The 20,201-nt window shown below is 42.3% G+C and overlaps 1 protein-coding gene and 1 long non-coding RNA gene across 7 annotated transcripts; one reads left to right on the top strand and one right to left on the bottom strand.

The window, feature by feature from the left end:
- Positions 1–1,618: 1,618 nt before the first annotated feature.
- On the top strand, positions 1,619–3,575 carry LOC123076506 (F-box/FBD/LRR-repeat protein At1g13570-like). Its single transcript, XM_044498714.1, has 4 exons — positions 1,619–1,704; positions 1,745–2,660; positions 2,750–2,884; positions 3,046–3,575. Exons 1-4 carry the CDS (start codon positions 1,619–1,621, stop codon positions 3,079–3,081), a joined length of 1,173 nt encoding a protein of 390 aa, XP_044354649.1. The 3' UTR covers positions 3,082–3,575.
- Positions 3,576–3,858: 283 nt separating this feature from the next.
- Positions 3,859–10,644, bottom strand: LOC123080490 (uncharacterized). Of its 6 annotated transcripts, none has more exons than XR_006438439.1 (7): positions 10,041–10,644; positions 9,743–9,903; positions 8,303–9,571; positions 7,478–8,181; positions 7,231–7,391; positions 6,077–6,248; positions 3,859–4,864 (listed from the first exon to the last, which is right to left on the bottom strand). It is a non-coding gene; the product is annotated as an uncharacterized lncRNA (long non-coding RNA). The 6 variants fall into 6 exon arrangements; XR_006438440.1 differs by having other exon boundaries at positions 6,077–6,178; XR_006438442.1 differs by having other exon boundaries at positions 6,077–7,391; positions 8,303–8,427; positions 8,840–9,571.
- Between the last annotated feature and the right edge of the window lie 9,557 nt (positions 10,645–20,201).

Here is a 20,201-nt window from a genome sequence, read left to right as displayed (position 1 = left end):
AGTGTGTGCATGGCATCCATCGTATAGTGCATGTCTCTGTTCTCAAGAAAGTCGTACCATCAACGAGGATTTTACGTGTTGACATACTAGAGGCTTGCTCAGATCATGAATTTGTTGTCGAATCAGAACAGATTCTTCAAACATGAATAAATTTCCAAGCAATGAAATGGTGGATCAGGTTCTCGGGTGTTGGAAAGGTTACCTTTGGAGTGGGCTACCTAGGACAATGTGGTTGACATGGAGATTCAGTTTTCATCGGTGGCTTGGGGTCAAGCCAGTTCTTATGTATGGGAGCATGTCACATAGTCCATACCTAACATGGAGAACCATCGTGAAGTCTATCAAGCTTATCCAATTCGAAGGAGCATGTCAGCTGGAAGAGTGGTGAAACGTGACCAACCCGGTTAGTAAAGCCTGGTGTCCGTCGTCTTCCTCATGCATCGAAGGTTAGTTCCTAAATCAAGCATCCATGTGTGGCTCTCCCCTCTCTTCTCCCCAAACCCTTGAATTAATCTTTCATCTGTATGAATTCGTGTATCTGAAACTAGATTACCGTCTAGTGTGAAGCTAGTGATGTCATTGGAGTGGAACTAGAACAATGTTTAATTTAACTAGTATATCCTTGGTTTTCTGACCTTAGTTTACATCCTCCAGGAGAAGGGATCCATTTAGCATGTGTTCATGGCATAAATAATCAGAGGCATGGCCAGGCCCAAGTTGCCTAGGACACAACTCGAGTCGTGACGCTGGATTCCTTCATTGATTGCAGCACCTTCAATATTGTTTGACATTGTAACACATATTCGTCCTAGGGCTTGTCCGGGGCCCCGCTCGATCCTTTCTATGCCGCTGTTGGTAACCACGGGCTTCACATTGTTAATTACATCAAGGTCTAGTTCTGATAACTCAATCTGAAACAATACAAAAAAATTAATTAATCACCGTGTTGTTTAAATCATGAGTATCTTCCTTCCAAACTCTCGTTTCATCAAGTGTGTTCTTGATGTCATTATGCTCCTTGAGCTTCAACGCAAAATGATGGAAAAAGGGCGTGTTACGATCAGTGACGGAGACAGGGGGACCAGCAAGGACCCTGTCCCCCTAAGATCATGAATTCGGTGCTAGTTTGCTATGAACAGTAGCATAATCAGTAATAATTTGCCACTAAAAAATATTTTTTCAATAATTTAACCCTCCCAACCTGTTTTAGTAGCACTTGGCCCCACTAGTACATATTTTTTGGCTCCGCCATTGGTTAGGATACCCATGCCGCAACTAATTGGCAAGTCGGTGCCGATGCCAAAACATCTTCTCTTGCTCCGGCATATTTTCCATGGTGATTTGCAAAGTTAGTATTGAAACTCGTTTGCAAATTCCTTTCTGGAGCATCATTGAATGTATTGAAGCAAATTCGTTTTTCTTGTTCTTCGGGAAGAGCCTCTGTTTCATGGGCCCAGGGCTACCTGATTCCTACATTTGGCCCAACATCGAGCCAGCGACATGCCACCACCACTCACTCACGCGGTCACACCGGCCGCCGCCAGCCAGCACTCCTCACAGCTCCCGGAACCGAAACCCTCGCCGTCCCCTCCCCCACCCCCCTCCTCCACCGGCGGCCATGGACGACGCGCATGTGATCCAGGGCATCTCCTGGAGCGACATGGTCGCGCACATGGAGCGCGGCGGCATGGACCGCGGCATGGTGTATTTCGGCTACAACCTGATTTCTCCACTACGTGTACAGCTACCTCCCCGACCCGCCCGTCTCCCCCGCCGCCACCCTCTCGCTCTCCGCCGCGCCGTCGCTCCCCGACGGCGTAGACCGCATCAGCCGCCTCCCCGATGCGGTCCTCCGCGACATCGTCTCCCGCCTCCCCGCCAAGGACGCCGCGCGCACCGCCGCCCTCGCCTCGCGCTGGCGGCCCCTCTGGCGCTCGGCCCCTCTCACTCTCGCCGACAGCCACCTGCTCCCAGACGGCCGCGCGGGCGGCCAGCTCGTCATCGGCGCCGCCTCTCCCCGCGCCGTCACCGCCGCGGTGTCCCGCGTCCTCGCGGCGCACCCGGGCCCTTTCCGCTGCGTCCACCTCACCCGCACCACCATGGAGGAGCACCGTGGCGAGATGGCCCGCTGGCTCGACATCCTCGCCGCCAAGGGGGTCCAAGAACTCGTCTTTGTCAACCGCCCTTTGCCGATTGACCTGCGCCTCCCCGCCACCATCTTCAGCTGCGCCTCCCTCACCCGCCTCCATCTCGGCGTCTGGAGGCTGCCGGACACCGCCGCCGTACCGCGCGCCGCCAGGTTCCCCAATCTCCGGGAGCTCGGCCTCTACTGGAACTCCATGGAGGACCGTGATCTCGACTTCATGCTTGAAAGAAGCCCCGTCCTGGAGTCCCTCTTCATCCTGGGATTCCAGAGCGGATTGCGCCTCCGCCTCGTCAACCAGAGCCTGCGGTGCATTCAGCTCGGCTTTTCCTTCGCGGAGGACATCGACTTGGTGGATGCCCCTCGCCTGGAGAGGCTCTTTCAGTTCGCCGAGCTCACCGAGTCCCCCAAGATGAACAATGGCCGCCCCACCAGGAAACGCTCTTCTGTGATCAAGATTGGTTCTGCTCCTAAACTGCGTGTGCTGGGATACCTTAAGCCAGGAGAGCAAGAGCTGGTAGATCCTACTTTAATTTGCATGTGTAGATGTGCCGTATCAATTAACAATGCTAATGTATGATCCTCTGTCCTTGGGGTGAATTTCAGGTTGGGAGCAAGGAGAACATTGTCCCTAGTGTGCAGATTTTGGGCATAGAGGTGCAATTCGGTGTCCGCAATACTGTCAAGAAAGTGCCTGGCTTTCTCAGATGCTTCCCCAACCTGGAGACGCTCCATGTCCAGGTAAATTTGGTTAACTTTGAATGAGATACACTTGCTGCATTGGCAATTTTTGCAATATTAGTTAGTGCGTACATATGTAGCATGGTCAGAAATGTGAATCAGACTAATTATCTAATCAATTACTGGCCTGATCATAGAGTCCTGATCGATTTCATCTGCAGTCCCGCCCCATATCTGAAGAGTCCACTGCAAGGTGAGTGTCAAGTTCTGGCAAGAGGGCGGTCCCATCAAATGCATCCTGCAGAGCATCAAGAAGGTGTTCTTCTATGAGTTCCGAGGGTCGAGAAGCGAGGTTTCTTTCCTCAAGTTCGTCGCGGAGAAGGCTCGGATGCTGGAGCAGATGGTGGTTGTGGTGGGCATAGAGTGTTTCTCCCCGGGGGATGATAATGTGAGGGTGAAGCTGAAGCCTCTAACCAGCGCAAAATGGAACAGCAAAGCTTGCAGACTAGAGCTCTTCAGGAGCCCGGTCACTGACGGTTCAGGTCCTGCTTACAACCACGAACTAGCTTCTGATTTTGAGTTTGCTGACCCTTTTGACCTCAAGTACTACAAAAAAGCAGGAAGGATCTCTGTAAGTTAATTGGTAGCGCCACGCCGTGCCACTTGTTCAAGAAGACTGCTGGTACCTTGCTAGACTTTTTGTTGTGGCAGCATCTGAAAAACCTACTTCTCTGGCAGCTGTGATATGCTTTCTGCAGGCAGTGTATTACATGATGAGGATGTTTGTGTCCAATTAAGTCCTATTATGTGTCTGGATGCTATGTTGTGGCTTGTCGTTTGTTAGTTACTAGATGACCTGTCGCGCCATTTGGCGCGCGAGACAAATTTGAAGCAAGAACTAAAAGAGATTACTTTGTTTTTTTGGTAGCGGACGATGTTAATGTATACTTTTTTGTGAAGTGTCGTGGATCTGTATAATTTTTTTTTCTCATTTTTAATATATGAAACTGATAAAATTGACGCAAAATCCCAACTGAAACGAAGAACAAAATGCAAATGTTTGAGTTTGCAATTAGAAGATTCAAGTAGCTATATACGCAGGTGGCACAATAAAATGCACTAAAGACATGATAATATAGAGCATTGTGTCCAGGAGCACTTCTTAGTGATAGTGGCCAATTACATCATACCTCCGTCCGAAAAAGTTTGTGCCAAGCTTGTTCCTCAAATGGATGTATCTAGCACTAACTTGATGCTACATACATTCATTTGAGGGACAAGCTTTTTCGGATGGAGGGAGTAGTAATTTTGATATACACACTGAAGTTGCTAAACACAGTCGGTCGGTAAATAATAACACAGATGCATCAAAGGCATATTTTCGTGTAATCAAAAGATGGCTGAAAGTTTTTCATGTTGTTCACAAGTCCCTTACTGTCAGATGATGTCATGATGCCAAGAGGACCATCTGTTCCTACTGGTTTAGCAGTCGACAAAAGACGAGAATATCTTCTGAGAACTCTGTTGCCACATCCGTACAGTTCTGGCTATGCTGCTTCTCTCAAAGAAGCATTGGATAGGAATAGAAGCACAATTCTTCAGGAAAGGTTGATTACTAATTGCCACTTGACAGAAGTGCATCCTAGTGTTCTTAGACCTGGTAGTGACGTGGTGAGCAATATAAACAACCCAACAGGATCAAACAAATCAACAAATGCACAACCTATAGTCTGTGTATCTGCATGCAGGAACATGTACACTGCCGGCTATATGTGTCTTCCTATTAATTTGCATGGTGAATTTGTCAGGGTTCAAACTGGTGGTACCCTTAATCCCGATGAGCTGCTTAAAACACAATGATTGGGGAAGGATTCTTTGCATCCTTCAACATCTCGAACTTTCTTCACACCTAATACTTACTTGGAGAATCCTTCAACATCTCGAACTTTCTTCACACCTAATACTTACTTGGATTATGCCCATTTAAGAATCAACCATGAAGCTCCGCCCTCACAACAATTTCTGCATGGCCAGTTAACTCTGAAAGAAGAAAGACTGTGATATTACACTTAAATTAAAGTCAAGATATAAGTAATGCTCATGCAGGATATTTTGTATTTAGAACATTAGACAATACCATCAGACGGTACATCTTAGCTAGCTACAAGTCAAGATATAAGTAATGCTCATGCAGGATATTTTGTATTTAGAACATTAGACAATACCATCAGACGGTACATATTAGCTAGCTACGTAGGAATATCTCATCAGATTGCGTCTCTAAACAATACCATGGAAGCATAATAATATACGAAGAATTCAGATCATATCGGAATAGACTATTAACTGTAGAAACACAAGTAAGAAAAAAGAACATCTGATATTGATTAAACTTGAGTCACCAATTGTGCTAGTACCAGAGCAAAAATAAACAAAGAAAAAAAGAATTAAGATATGCGGAAAATCCTGATTGATTGTTTTGCATTACGTGGGTAACTATAAATAAATAAATCCAGATTTTTTTCTTTTGCCATGTAGATAAATGCTGACAATTTCATTTATTAAACAACTTGAAATCCAGCAAGCTATAAAAGAAAACCCTACTTTGTCATTTCCAAAGGGAAATACAGAAGTGGACAATAGAACAAAGAGCAATGTTGATATTAGCGTCATCATGCAATGCAAATGTCAGGACACAATAGGAGAAGGTCTTTCCACCAAGAGGATTCATACATAAAATTCGACTCCGAATTTTTTTCCACCACTTATAAATGGAGTAAGTAGTAAGGGGGCACACAGACAACATCATACCAGTATACATGCAAATAACTTCCAAAATGAATGGACACTACATGTAGAATTAACTCCAACAGATTAGAGACATAAAAGCTCTGAAGTCAGAAAATCAAAGAAATGCTCAATTCAGCTTATTTAGTAGTTATGAACTAAATTTTTTGCCATGTCAAAGTTCAAGCCAGACATACTCCATGCTACTTCACCTGGAGTTATGGTCATCTGGATTTATTTTAGATCGGGGCAGCAACGGGTCAACGTGACGGGTCAGCAGATGGTCTACAACATGAGATGAATAACTTGTAGAACTATGCTATAGGTGATACATCCATCGTGGCAAAACATACACAGAATGCAACAATACAAAAAAGAGTCCCACGAAAATGATTTTTGGACAGCCAGACAAATCCAATGTTTAGGAACTCTGTTATGTGCAAATTTCATGCTAGTAGAAACTACCTGCTAGCCAAGGTGAAGTAGGAAATGAATGGCACATCCGCACGTGATACTCGTATATTTCCCTTCGTTTCAATAAAAAGAGCAACCACAGGTCTCCAACACCTGCAAGGCAGTAAGCAAACATGCTCACCCATCTACAAAGATCCGAATAAAGAGCTGAGAACACGGCCGCCTGTAGAAGTTAGAAAAATAATAAGTTTCGTGAACATGATTTAGTTCAGTGCTCTCAGCAGATGCTAATTACCAATTTCACTTTGATTACTTAAAATATTCAAGTTTTGTACTAAGTTCTAGAAGACACTAACTGTGAAAATGCACGAGGACTAAGAAATTGAACTATGTGTGAATTGCAATAACAAATTGGAAAGAATTAAAAATATGTTCATTTTCTCTCAACTATATTCAGCAACATGAGCCATAGGCCCATAGTTATACTTGTGTTCTTTACAAAATACCATGTTTTTTTTATATGGAAACAAAATAGTCAGCTTACATTTATAGAAACAACTCAAAAAAATTAATTTAGTAAATTATGTACGGATACAGATCGACACTTTGGGTGAGTGTGTTCCGGTAATCAACCGCAATACACTGAATCAAAAATCATGAACTGAGAAGTAGGTGATCTAAGATGCATTTGCTTAGACTAAGCCAGCAAGAATAACACATTAGATTTTAATCTGGATCCTTCATGTAAAGAAATAACATAAAAAGAATAAAGAATTTCTCAGTTAATTCAACAAAGAGCAGTGAAAGTGAACCAAATAAATCTGGGCACATATAGAAACATTCCTGATATTCTCACATAAAAAAGCAGCTAACCACCCGTTGCGCCGATGGCGCAAAGGGCGACAACAAACCAAGCATTCAAATCATGCACGTGAAATCAGGTGAATGGAGGTAAGTCTACACAAAAGTATGCATTTAGCTCTTCCGTTGTCTAATAAATTATTTGAGAGTAAAAAATAATTTAGAAGACACAAAGCTACGTCATAGCACTGCATAATCAGTTGCCAAAAAACAAAGCATGAAATTCTAACAACAGAAAAGCATCAACAGTCCTATGAGCATTGTGTTCATAGAGTAAGATGTGTTATCAGGAAAAAAACACATAAAACTGAAAGAGGCATGGTTGTATAAAGATAGATCGATACAATCTTATACAGTCAGTCTTCGGGTAAGCATCGCCTGCAGGTTCACTTCAGTTACAGCGCCTCCCATGAGACCAACGATGAAAAGTCTACCATCAACTGCTAAGCTATCCAGATTGCCTTAAAGATAAGATCTGCCCACTTGTCCAGAATGACATCAACGTCTGGTAGAGATATTCCACATATTACAGTTAGAATGTATATAAAATTGACAGGTATAAGTTGGTAAAGCCAAAAAAATTTATTTTACCTCTGCATCAGGGCATCAAGCGTCACAAGAGGCTGGCAGGATAATACCATTTCCATTAGTTTCTTCTTCGATATGTGCTACAAAGGTTTTGTAGTTTCTGCATATATCTGCACCTTCAACATCCCAAGCGGCTAGTTTCTCTTTGGCTTTCTAGAGCAGCATAACAGAGTTGCTTTCGGAAAACATCTTTGTACCATATATACTGTATCTATCTGAACCAATAAACCTGCAGTGACAAAACCTTGATTCCAAGGCACTTCGCAATCTGTATAGCAAATGTGCCAATTCCGCTTGATCCACTGTGGATCTACATACGATTGGAGATACCTCGACAGGAAAAAAAACATAGGCATAAAAATTCCGTTCCAGTTCAATTCTCACAACACCAAATTGTGCACCTCTTTTTGCATACAAGTGATTACTAAATCATTTCATACTCCATTCGAGTAGCATCATTCAATACTTTGCTGTTTTTCAGTTAGTCAGAGCATGTCTATTTGGTGATGACTAAGGAAGATTCACGTTCTGCAATCCTAACAAACAAATTAGGCAGAGAGATTTTCTTAAAGGGAAGGGATTCACTTGGGGAGATGGCTGGTCATGAAGACTGCACCACCTCGAGCAAGCAGGCGGCGACGGTCAGCTACACCCTCTCTGGCACCGGGAGCAACAGCCTCGGCGGCACCACCACCTTCTCCGTGTACCTGCGTAAGCAACGCGCGCAACCGCATGAACTCAAGCCAAACAGCGGATGCATCATCGTAGCAGAGCAGCAACAGGGGCAGGGCAGAGGAGGTAGTAAATTCCACTGAAGTAAAATATTACCTGGTTGCCAACGGGCCAGCGCGGGTGGATGTTGGCCTGCGAGCGAGGATGGAGCCAGAGCACTCGACACCGGATCGAGGACGCGGCTGCTGCTACCCTCCTCTGGATCAAGGCCATGCCCTCAACTGTACTACAACAGAGAAAATTTGGCAGTGAGCCAGGAAGTGGACATGCTTTAACAGACACGGTAAAAAAACTAAGACCATCTTTCTATCACGACCAATAAGCAGGTAAAAACTGCAATAATAGTGGAAGCAAGGTGACATGTAAATTTATTTGACATTGCAGTTATAACTACAGCAAGAATGGTTTCCAATACCAATGAACCTATGATAGGAAGGCAACAAACAATACGATAACCCCAAGGCCCCCTCTAGTAACAGAGGAAAAGGGTAGCAGCACAAACAATACAACAAACATAACAAGCAGAGAGGAAGCCAGCAGACAAAATCCTCAGAGCCGCAGGAAGGTGGTACTGAAAAATTCCATAAACTTCTGCCTTCATGAGCTAAAAAAGCATGGCTAAAAAAGTCACACCTCATCTTATTTCATCATGTCTAGCACATAATCCTGACACTGAAACATGCAGCAAATAATCAGGTATAGTTCAGCCTTCATGAGTTAAAATGCATAGCTAAAAAATTCAGATTCAGAGAGAGGGAGAGAGGAGACTGGCTACATCCCAAATTAACAGGAACCAAAAATTCCATTTGTATGCATGATAGATTAACCTGGAAAATCATTAGTATGATAATAGAAATGTCATTACCATAACCTGTAAATTAATCAGAACCAAACATCCATGCCAAATCACATAAAGCAGGAGATGCATCTTAGAGTACAAAACACACCTTAAGAATCAAATAATCGCTGTGGGCGTTCATCCTAAACCACCAAAACAAATAAGTAAAATTCACATTAATAAAAGCGGGCATAACAAGCGGCCTAAGCACTGGCAGCCATGGTTTCAATTGGAGGAATGAAAAGAACGGTGATCTGCCAGAGATGACGTAGGCATGCATTGCATACTCTATATTTGACCGGGGCATGAACTGGAATATAAAATTGAGACTCAATGTCAACATAATAGATCGAATTTAGAGTTGCATAAGGACCCTTAACTAACAACTAATAATCCCAATTCTGGTGAACTAAAGACAACCAAAGACACATTTGCGATTCACAGCATGGAACCCATTGCCTGCCTAGGAGAAACACCCATGTGCACTGCCTCCAGCCTGCCTGAATGGTGTCACCGTGCAGAGAGGTCTGTCACAACCTCAAACATAAATGACAGGAGATGAGTTCAAACTCTAAACTGAATCTTCAGTTGCTACAGTTCTAAAAGATTGCACTAAATAAGCACACAAAAAAAAGGGATCTTGCAAGAAACAGGTTATTCTAATGTAAGAACATCAAAGAGAACTTTGCTAGTTTTACCTTGAGCAACATGATTCCAGATTTCCAGTAAGCAGCATAGATTTTCTGAAGCATGTGCACCCTGTAAAAATTCTTCTCATCCCTTGATGCAAGAATGATTGTTACACTTGAACAGAAAGTTGACGGCAGACCTAGCAAAATATTTTAACATCATCCCTGATCTGAGACAAATGACAAATCACCAAGTAATTAGATGGACCTGTACTTGGGAAAGTACACAAACCATAGATAGCAGCAGCACCAACTCACGAGAAAATAGCAAAAGGGTTGAGAAGGGCTGAGGCTGGCAGCTGCTCACCTCGTGCTCCTCCTGCTTGGCGGAAGAGGCAGCGGCGGCACGAATTCACCTCCCGCTGAGATGGGGAGGAGGGGGTGGCGACGCGCAGGAGCCGCGCTGGATCGGCGCCAGGGCGGTGCGAGCTCTGCAGGTGCCGTCGCCGACCCACTGAGGCCACTGCACGAGCGGCCGTACGCCACACCACCGCACTGCACATACTCCTCTTGTTGATCGAGGAAGAGGCAGAGCGCAACCTATGTGCCTCACGCCCAAGCCCCGGCCTCCTCATAGGTCCCGATCCAGGAGCGAATTGAGCCGCCACCAATCGCCAGGTCGCGCCCGACCTCGCCGGCGCAGGCCTCTCCCATTCGAAGCCACACCTCCCTCTCCTCTTTCCTCTCTTTCACCCTCCTCTCCTCCTTCTTCTCCCTCTCATCTTCTCTCTCTCCTGCAGATCGAATCCAGCGCCGTCGTCGTCGCCGTCACCGGGAAGCTCGCCTCCTCAACCGTACACCTTGGATTCCGGGGCGGACGAGGGGAGGGGGAAAAGATTTAGGGTTGGAGACGAGGGAACGGGGGTGGAGGAGAAAGCGGACGGGCGCGGGGCTCACTGCGGTGCGCTCGAGGCATCGGTTGTGACAACGAGTCCTTGAGGCTTTATATGTTCAATGTTGTTATCTATGAATAGTGAAAGATGAGTTCAGTTGACAAGGCAGGAAGTTGCTGCTTTTCTTTTCCAGCTTAAACTGTCACAAATCGTTTGCTGTAATTGCTCCACTGTAGAATCTAAACTATTTACATGGAAGTGTGTGATAGAACTCTTCATGAGGCTATAAGCATGCAAATGCATCAAACTATGGATGTTGTTCTGTTGCAAATGCATCTGAAGTAGATTGAGATTTCATTCTGCTTCGTCGTGCTCTCTGTAGAATGCTTCTAAATTTCCTGGTTTGTCCAACTGCAATTTCTTGACTTGCTATGCATTAGGTTGGTCTCACCTTCATGGTTTGTTGCGCACTGTTTGTTTGCCAAGAATGTTAGCTATGCATGGTGAAAGATCACTTCAGTTGTGCTGGCAAAGAAGACGCGGGCACTGTATTACAAATGGTTTGCTGTAACTGCTGTATCTGGACATTGCAACAAGCAGGACATATGGACATAGTTCAGTTGCAAATGAATCTGAACAAGATAGAGATTGCGTTCTGCTTCGCCGTGATTGATCCCTTTCGTGCTTCTCCCTGTAGAATGCCTCTACATTTCTATATATCAATCTGAATTCCAAAAAGGAACGGAAAAAAAAAACCCTGTCATTCACAGACTTCTTGTTTCTCCAGCAGCGACACATCAAACTGCATCTTATACCGTTCATTAACTCGTGAACAGAATAACATAATTTCACACACCAGTATAAGGTTTGATTCAGTTGTGGAGGCAAAGAGGGAGCAGGAAGTTGCTGCTCCAAGATATTTTTTGCCTAGCTTAAACTATTGCAAATGGTTTGCTGTAACTTCTCCATGGAAGAATCCAAATAATTTAGACAAGAGCGTGGGGTACAAGTCTTTGTGAGGCTATCAGCAATTTAGCATGCAAGTTGCTCAAGTTGTAAAAACCAACAAGCAGGACATCTGGACATTGTTCAGTTGCAAAATGCATGTGCAGTAAATTGAAATTTCACTCTGCTTCGGCGTGATTCCCTTCGTAGAAGCGTAGAATAGAATGCTTCCCAATTTTAATATACTGATCTGAATTCAGCGGGGAAAAGCTATCGTAGTATACTTCTTTCTCCGGAAGCTACACTCAGACAGCATCTGATATCCATTCACAGAATTAACATAATTCTACAAACCAGTGGAAGGTTGCTGGTAATACAAACCTTCAAGCCAAGATCACATGCTGGCACTTGAAAATGTCAGAATGGACTCAGAAGTTGTATTCATGTCGAGGTCGATCTGAATACAGACACAGTTTTCGCTTAGGTCAACTAGTACATGGCCCTGGTTTTCTGACCTTAGTTACCCACTCAATGGCGGCTCAGCAATGTGATACAATATGACGCGCACATAGGCGTCACTTGAGTACATAGCAAATAGCAAAGCGCTTTCTACGCCGTCATACAATTATTCCTAGTAGTTGGGACTCAAAACCACCCACGTCTTTATTATTGCGACAGACATCCATGAGTTTCCGCGAGTAGACCGGTGATGACCTAGTTGAACAACCGAGGCCTCCTTTGATTTGTAGGAATTACATAGGATAGAAATTCTAAACGAAAATTTCCTATAGAGTCCATTGGTTTGTAAGAATGGATTCCTATTACTATGTAGGATTAACTCATACCCTTCATATTTCAAAGGAAAAAAAAACATTAGCTCAGACCCGATGGATAAAATCCTATCCTATGAACCAAGTGACATCTCTTTCCCTATAGGATCTCAGATACATGTCATTCATTTCCTATGGCATTTCTATTCCTACGATTTTCCTATCCTATGAATGAAAGGAGGCTTGGACATGTTTCAATTTGGTTATTTCCTGCAGGTTTTCTATCAAGCATCCAAACAAAGATTTGATGATGAGGTGCAGACTTCAAAAATAAGGCTCAATTGATCTTCTTAGATGCAGAGCCTGGTCTTTTTGTTATAAAAATCTAATAATTCTTTATTAAACTATAAAGAAAAACGTGGAAGATTGTGGTCTTATCATTCTCTTCGAAGCAATATATACACTGCAGGGAGGGGAGCAGAAGTATCGTGCTAATCAGCATGAATGAATTTGACCAGGTTTACAAGCTCTTACATGTACATTTTGAATAAAAGGTAGTCTTACTTTCTACTGTGATTTGGCTTACAATCCTAAAAATTTACTGAGCAAAGGATCGATAGAATGCTGCCCCAACCTGAATTTTGTTTGCCAACTGGACTTTAGATGAACACGGTCACATCTATTTCTAGAATGTTGCCCTCTTGCTGTATATAAATGAATTATTGTAATTTATAAACTGAAATCTGTGCAATGGTTGTTGATTGGAATTTTTTTGCTTAAAGGCTTTGTATTCCTTTCTCTCCTTTGAACCATAATCAAGATGATTCTGTCGATTTTTTTAGCTGATTCGGTCATCCTAGTTTATTTCCTTATTGTCATACGAAGTCCTAAATATCAAAATTTAACATTTGTTGCCAACATTTTACAATTTAGCTTCACTTATTTATTGGTGTTCATCTTTTTATTTATGAAATTATGTAGATTTGGATACTTTAGTTTTTGAGATAATTTCTCATGTACTTTAATTAAAAAGTTACCCAAGTGAGTTATTCAAGGTTCTGCCTGTTTTTTTTACCTGCACGTGATCAAGAAATTGTTCGCCACTTTTCACCTCACATTTCCCCTTGATTCTTTTCAATTATAATTAATTGATACCATTTGTTTCAGAATTTTTATAATTCAGTAAGCTTTACTAGAACCAAACAGATGAACAGTGGATGCTAAAAAATTGTACTGTTAAGTAGTGATATGTATGTGCGACACAGATCTTTGGGGCTCGGGTGCCAACGTACCCAAATTGAAAAAAAATAGAAAATTCAAAAAAAAAGTAAAAAATAAATCCTGACTTTTTTTGGAGTCAAACATGATCAGGTGTTACACTTGTGTGAAATGAATGGCATTCATCGTATTATGGGAGCAAAAACAACATTGACACTATATAAAAGTTACTATTCATGCTTTTTATACTCACTTTTTTTTGTCTTGGCCCTGGAGTCGGTCAAAGATTATCCTTTGCGGAACTTTTCATAAGACTGTAATATCTAATCACGTTTGATTCCAAAAAAGTTCAGAAATTCTTGACTCTTTTTGAATTTTCTAAATTATTTTTTCCAATTCAAGTCCATTGGTGCCAGAAACCCACTAGGTATTTCCGTATGTAGTTGTGGGTGTCAGTTAGCCAACATGTGGTTGGATGGTTAGGAGGACAGTGGTATCCCCAGCCCACCAGAGTTCAAGTCCTAGACTTGACATAGTGCTTGCATTTTCCTAAATTTATTTCAGGCCTTCTGGCGATGTGCTTTTAGTGGAAGGAGACGTTACCTCCTGCTGGCTCAGTCTTTCAGAGGTGCTCATAGAGATAGGGTGTGCGTGCGTGCGTTTATAGGGACGAGTGTATGTGCGTATGTATGAGCGTTTATGTCTGTATTGTGTTAAAAAATGGGTTCTCTCCGTATCATATAAGATCCTTACAACAGAAATCAAATTGCAAAATGGTACATTTTATTTATCCTATAGCAAACCATGTAAGTCCCTGCATAAAGTATTACCATCTTTTGTATTTTTAGGAATGTTTTGTATATTTATAGTTTTATATGAAAGTATAGGCTTGGCTGGATCACCAATAGAAAATAAACCGAGCCCAGTATAACTAAAGACCGCAACCCAGCGGTCAATTATGATACAACCCAAAAAAATTAACCCACGAACAAAGAACCATGAGACAGCTTCTAGTGTTAGAGCATCTCCAACAACTAAAAAAACTCCCAGTAACACTTTTCTGGGATGAACGCTCCAACAAATCCCCATAAAACTTCCCCAATAACCAACCTGTCATATGGGGCCCATATGTCAATCAGTAGGCGATGGCATGGCAGTGCTCCAGTGGCTATGGTGGCAGTCCGACGGGTGGAGGTGACAACAGCGACGTTATGAAGACTAGTGGTTGGGGCGCACCCTTGGTGCGCCGCCTGAAAGGAAGCTGGGGCGGTGCCAGGTGGGGTGCGCCTCTTTCACCTTCTTATATGTATTAATGTACGCATCCATTTCTATTAGCATTTTCCAATTTACGTAACATAATTGCATGAACTTAGCTTAGCTTAGTTCCCTGTCCTCTTTGTAACATGCACTGTCACTGTCCTATTTGTACTATGCACTATTACAAAATCAGACTGAAAGCACATAAACATGGATCAGCTCTAAGAGAAAAGCAGTGACATCATAGATCATAGATATCAACGGGGACATCTGGTGCAACACCCGCTTTTGCTCGATCAGGTTGCTCGCGACACCCTTGGTCTCAAGCATGTCCAACACCCGCTTTTGCTCGAAGGTGAGGACGACGACGACGGCGCTGTGAACTGCTCCGCCTCCTCGTCCTCCGCCCCACAAAGCAAGAGGCGAGATGATGTCGACACCCTCGCAGATGGCTTGGCCTCCTCATCCACCTGCTTGCTTGCATATATAGTCCCTCCGCCCGAAATTACGTGTCGTATAAATGGATGTATCTAGACATATTTAGTTCTATATACATTCATTTTTATCCATTTCTACGACAAGTAATTCGGGACAGAGGGAGTACTTCCTCCGTCCGAAAAAACTTGTCTCTCAGATGGATGCATGTATCTAGCACCAAGTTAGTGCTAGATACATCCATTTGAAGAACAAGTTTGGGACAAGCTTTTTCTGACGGAGGGACTATATGATAAAAGTTTAGATGTAGGAAGCAATATATAATGCTCCAAAAAGTAATTGCATGCATGAATAAAATGGAGTGCAGAACTATTTGCTTACCATCATAGGCAATGCTCCAAATGTATAAGTGCTTTGTACATCACCATACTCTATGTAGAAAGACGAAAAGGACATGTTAATGATTGAAAAAAATTGAAGGTACTATAGATTTTGACGTGTCTGAGCACAGACTGGAGATAGATTGTATTTATTTATATGGTCATCGCACGTAAACATATTTTCTAGTGCTTTGTTTAGATCTGTCTATAGACCTGCATCATCACATTTGTTTATGATAATCAAGAAGTTATCCAAATGTGCTACAATACATTTAGAAGCTACAAATGTCAAAATATTTCTTCCTTAAGGTATAGCCAAAAGATACTGCAGCATGTACTTTCTAATAATAGAGATAAATAGAACCATACAGCAACCAGAATAATAATAAGCAGCAGAGATGACATCAAATAATGTATTGCCAGCAGGAAGTTCAAGAGATGTTGTGTGTATGAGTAAACATGGGACATACCTCACTGCCTTAAACATATATATTTCCTTTTGAATATACAAACCATAGCAACCACTGTCTCTTTCAAAATAATCTGCACAATCCTATTGATATAGCCGGCTTTGACATCCTGAATCCTAAGGGCCAACATAGTTGTGTCCCTCATTCGCCACAAAAGGGCATGTAGAATAACAGCAACCAACATCATGTGATCCGAGATAATGATAGTAGTACTGAAATTTTGAGGCCCCATCTTCATACTTCACTACATAGGAAAACAATTAGTATCTTATGGCTTATTAAAATACTCTCTGCTTCATGAAATAATCAAAAAATGCACTCTTGTTTAAGGTGGTCTATCTTTCGGAACTATTCCCCTGCTTGGTTCAGGAGCCGATGAGCCATCATGCTTTTGCATACTACAAAGTAGTTGGTGCACTACTAAATAGGAACTGGAGAAGGTTCTATCTAGCATCAGGGAGGGCTTCATTCTTTTTACAATCCTAACAAGTATTATGTAAAAAAATTGTTTTTCTTTTGATCTGGCTGGCATTTAAAGTGTTGATTCAATTCATATCGTCATTCTATTTATTTGTCTGTCTTGCTCAGTAAAGCTTGCTTTTGTTAATTAGACCAAAGCTTTCATACCTTTTACAGAAGAAAACAAATAACCTGATGCTAATGTGTGTGAACCTGCGTGAAAATGGCTTCACAGAGACAAGTGCGAACAACTCCGTCTCAAAGACATGGTATGGGGTTTGTGTCTAGTTTAGAAGAAACTATTAAAGCAAAGGGCTGACCTTAACTAAATCCTTATGGTAATATGCAACACTGAGATTGAAATGCTATCATCTCTATCATCTAGTACATGCTTTACAATTAAAAAAAGAACTACCTTCTTCATCTTTCAAGATTTTACCACTGAACATTTGCAAGTTCATAGTGTATTTCCATGCATACACAACAACTTTTTCGGAAATTTTATTATTATTTCGTTTCAATTGGTTTCCGGGCCAGAAGTTCCTTTGGATTAGGAAGAGCGATTGACGGATAAGATGATATAGTAATATCTATAATTTCATAATGATAGATATGTTGTAAACCAGATATGACTTCTATGTGTCTAAAGAATTAGTCAGAACAGCACAAGAATATGGGCACTTTGTATAGAACGCAAGAATATGGGCACTTCTTGTATTCGTATTAGGATTTAAAGTAAAAATAACAGAAATGAACAACAGAAACATCTTACAACATGCAACAAATTTTTAGAGTATATTTGAGAAACTTTTGGAGCGGGTGTAATACCTCATTCTTGTGATCTCATAAGAACCCTCATTCCTCATTTGTGTGTTCTCGCTGATGCTTCAACATCAACAAATCCAATGAGCATATATCCTTTGTGACACCAACTGGAATCTGTCAAAGGAAAACCTGCAGCATTATTAAACAAACAATGATTCTGAAAAATGAAATGGAAAACCTGCAGCATTACTAAACAAACAATGATTCTGAAAAATGAAATGTCCAACTGAAAATGAGTTGGTGATGTATATACTCTTTCAAAGTAACTATAGAATCTAATTTCTGAATGAAGGGTGTAAGTAAGGAATTAATTTATACATAATGGAGTTGGATACATCCAGCGTTCTAAGAATTGCAGAAAAGAAAAGATATTAAAAATGACATGTAAAATGTAATACATGTGGGTTGCAGCAGTCCCTATATCCAGCAAGCATTAGCCTGCATTTTTGTATGACAGACCAATGTAAATGATGTACACCCGCACCTTATTTTATACCTTTGGATTGAAGACTCTGTACAATACCAATATACCATTCACCTCTTGTCATGGACCTTCTAAAAGAATTACTTCAGATGCCTTTAGTACAACACATGCAATTTTGTGAGATGAGGCAATTGTGAGTATATATAAGGTAATAGTAACTAACTGTATGCATTCCTAGTAACAACAAATGTTAGATGTGCTGAACCGATGCTCTATGTAGCCTACAACAAATTATTCTATACGCAGATAATATAAGTCGCTCTATATTCTGAACCACCATTTTAATTGCCATGGGGTCTGTTCTGCTTATTCTGATGGATTAATAAAATAGATCCAGTGTTGTACCAAATCCATTGTATGCAGTAACTACAGGTTACCATTTTTTAGTTTTAACAGCTTTCCATATAGTAGAGCAATAAAAAATGTAACGAACAGGGGAAAACCGGCAAATTAACCTATTGCTGTAACAATAGACAAGATTAACAAGTCATAATAGATGGCATACATCATTTATTCTGCTAGTACGGCCATAAGTAGCACCAAAAATATCCTCCTCTTTTGCTGGATACTAAAGTTGGGGATTATCTCACGAATGCTATTGAAGTTCGGCACCTTGCATAAAAATAGCATAGCTAGATACCAGCTCAACTCATGCATACAGATTGTTCAAAAAAAATTGGATTGGCGTTCACTGTTCAACAATATCATTATCGCTTACCGGCATGTCAGTATACTTACGCATATAAACAAAATATAATGCATCGTATTACTTCCTTGAATATACCTAACTTTGTGGCATAGATATTTCTTTAGTTCTATTTGAGTCATTTTAGGATCCTCCATTTTCTTCTGCTCTTTCTTCTGATAAATTATCAAAAGAGCTTAACACATCATCCTGGACATAACATCAGAACCATCATCTTCAATAAGTTTCCGAAGTTGCGATATACTCTACTTTCTAGAAGCTGCTGGGTGAGAAGAAACCTACACAAAAAGGGGTAAAATAACATAACTCTTTCAGGTCTGTGCATTCAAAAAGAAAAAGAAAAGGTATTGCTTAGTATATAAAAGTGACCTGGACACATACGCCTTGATATTTCTAAGCCTCGGCAGAGGCATGCTTGCTTGCATTTGACATACGAGGAAGAAAGAAGACCATTCAAAAAGGACACCGCCTACTTCGAGTTAATGAAATTTTAGAACTATGTCACCAGCCCATTCAGCTTTATTTACAAGGGTGATCTAAATTATCAGCAGTGCGATTTCTTCAGTCTTAGATCCTGCATAATGACAACTACATTGTGAAGGATTGAAGTTTAACCTGAAACCGTAGGGCAGAGACATCAGCAAATCAACCAGTCAAAACCTTAGAAACAATCGACTGCAAGATTAGATACACTCACAGGCTAGAACGATACAAAATGCACCAAGAAATGATCTCAACATGCCCTCAATGCCTACCATCAATTAAAAAGCATTAGACCACAAGATTAATACAAGTTTCAGAGTGGTTGGGCTTTTTTAGAACCGTTCGTTGATGTCGATCTAACGGCAGACAAATACGAAGTACTGTGTAGTACTCCGATGAAAGTACGCGAAAGTACTAAAACGAGTGGGGCCGGTACTCGTGACAAGGTGGGGACGCGTTTTAATATAGGGGCAGTTTAGTCCTAGGAAAATTTGCACGCGCCGCCCCTCTCGTCGAATGCAAAACCGCCGCCATGGTGCTACACCTTCCACAATTACTCATCGACGGCCATCTCCGCCCTCTCCTCCAAGTCCACCGCAGTCATCTCCTCCTTCTCGCCGCTGCAACTTCTCTCCACTCAGGCAAACCCCCCCCCCCCCACCCACCCCCACCCCCTCTTCCATCGAAGCAAGAATCGGCAGATCGAGCTGATGACCGGCGGCGAGAACACCGACTTCGTGCAGATCGCCGGCGGCGACCAGGTCAAGTTGGCCAGGTTGAGGGAGATCCGTTCTTGGTTTGACAACACAAGGCAGATGAGCTGGACGGCAATGGCCACTCTCAAGAATTTGACGAAGAAGGAGAGGGCAAAGCTTTGCCCCCCGCCCGCACAACCGATTCACAAGATCGAGATCCTCCTCTGGGCGATGGAGCAGGCCAATTCGTCCAGCAAGAGGACCAGGCGGAGGTGGTGGGCGCTCAGATCCAGGGTAGAGCATCCACTGGATCAGGAACCCACCGTGCACGAGGTGCCGTTGCAGATTGTGCAGCCTCCAACCGAGTCATCGGAGACTCCGAAGCACAAGATGAGGAGGACAGTGGTCGCGACCTCGCTTCCCCGCCGTTCTCCACGCTTCCCTCGCCGCTCTCCTTGTCTGAACGGCGGCGGTAGTTATGTTTAGAGTAAGCTTCCCCACTCCTCAT

This window comes from Triticum aestivum, chromosome 3D (genome assembly GCF_018294505.1).
Source record: "Triticum aestivum cultivar Chinese Spring chromosome 3D, IWGSC CS RefSeq v2.1, whole genome shotgun sequence".
Lineage (NCBI taxonomy): Eukaryota > Viridiplantae > Streptophyta > Magnoliopsida > Poales > Poaceae > Triticum > Triticum aestivum.
Note: the sequence above shows the minus strand (reverse complement) of the source record. Positions and strands in the feature narration are given on the sequence as shown.

Excerpts from the sequence above, each read along its gene's own strand:
- LOC123076506 (XM_044498714.1), top strand. The coding sequence starts at position 1,619 with ATGGACGACGCGCATGTGATCCAGGGCATCTCCTGGAGCGACATGGTC. Across the intron at positions 1,705-1,744 it reads GGCATGGACCGCGGCATGGT|CTACCTCCCCGACCCGCCCG; the intron begins GTATTTCGGCTA and ends CTACGTGTACAG. Across the intron at positions 2,885-3,045 it reads TGGAGACGCTCCATGTCCAG|TCCCGCCCCATATCTGAAGA; the intron begins GTAAATTTGGTT and ends TTTCATCTGCAG.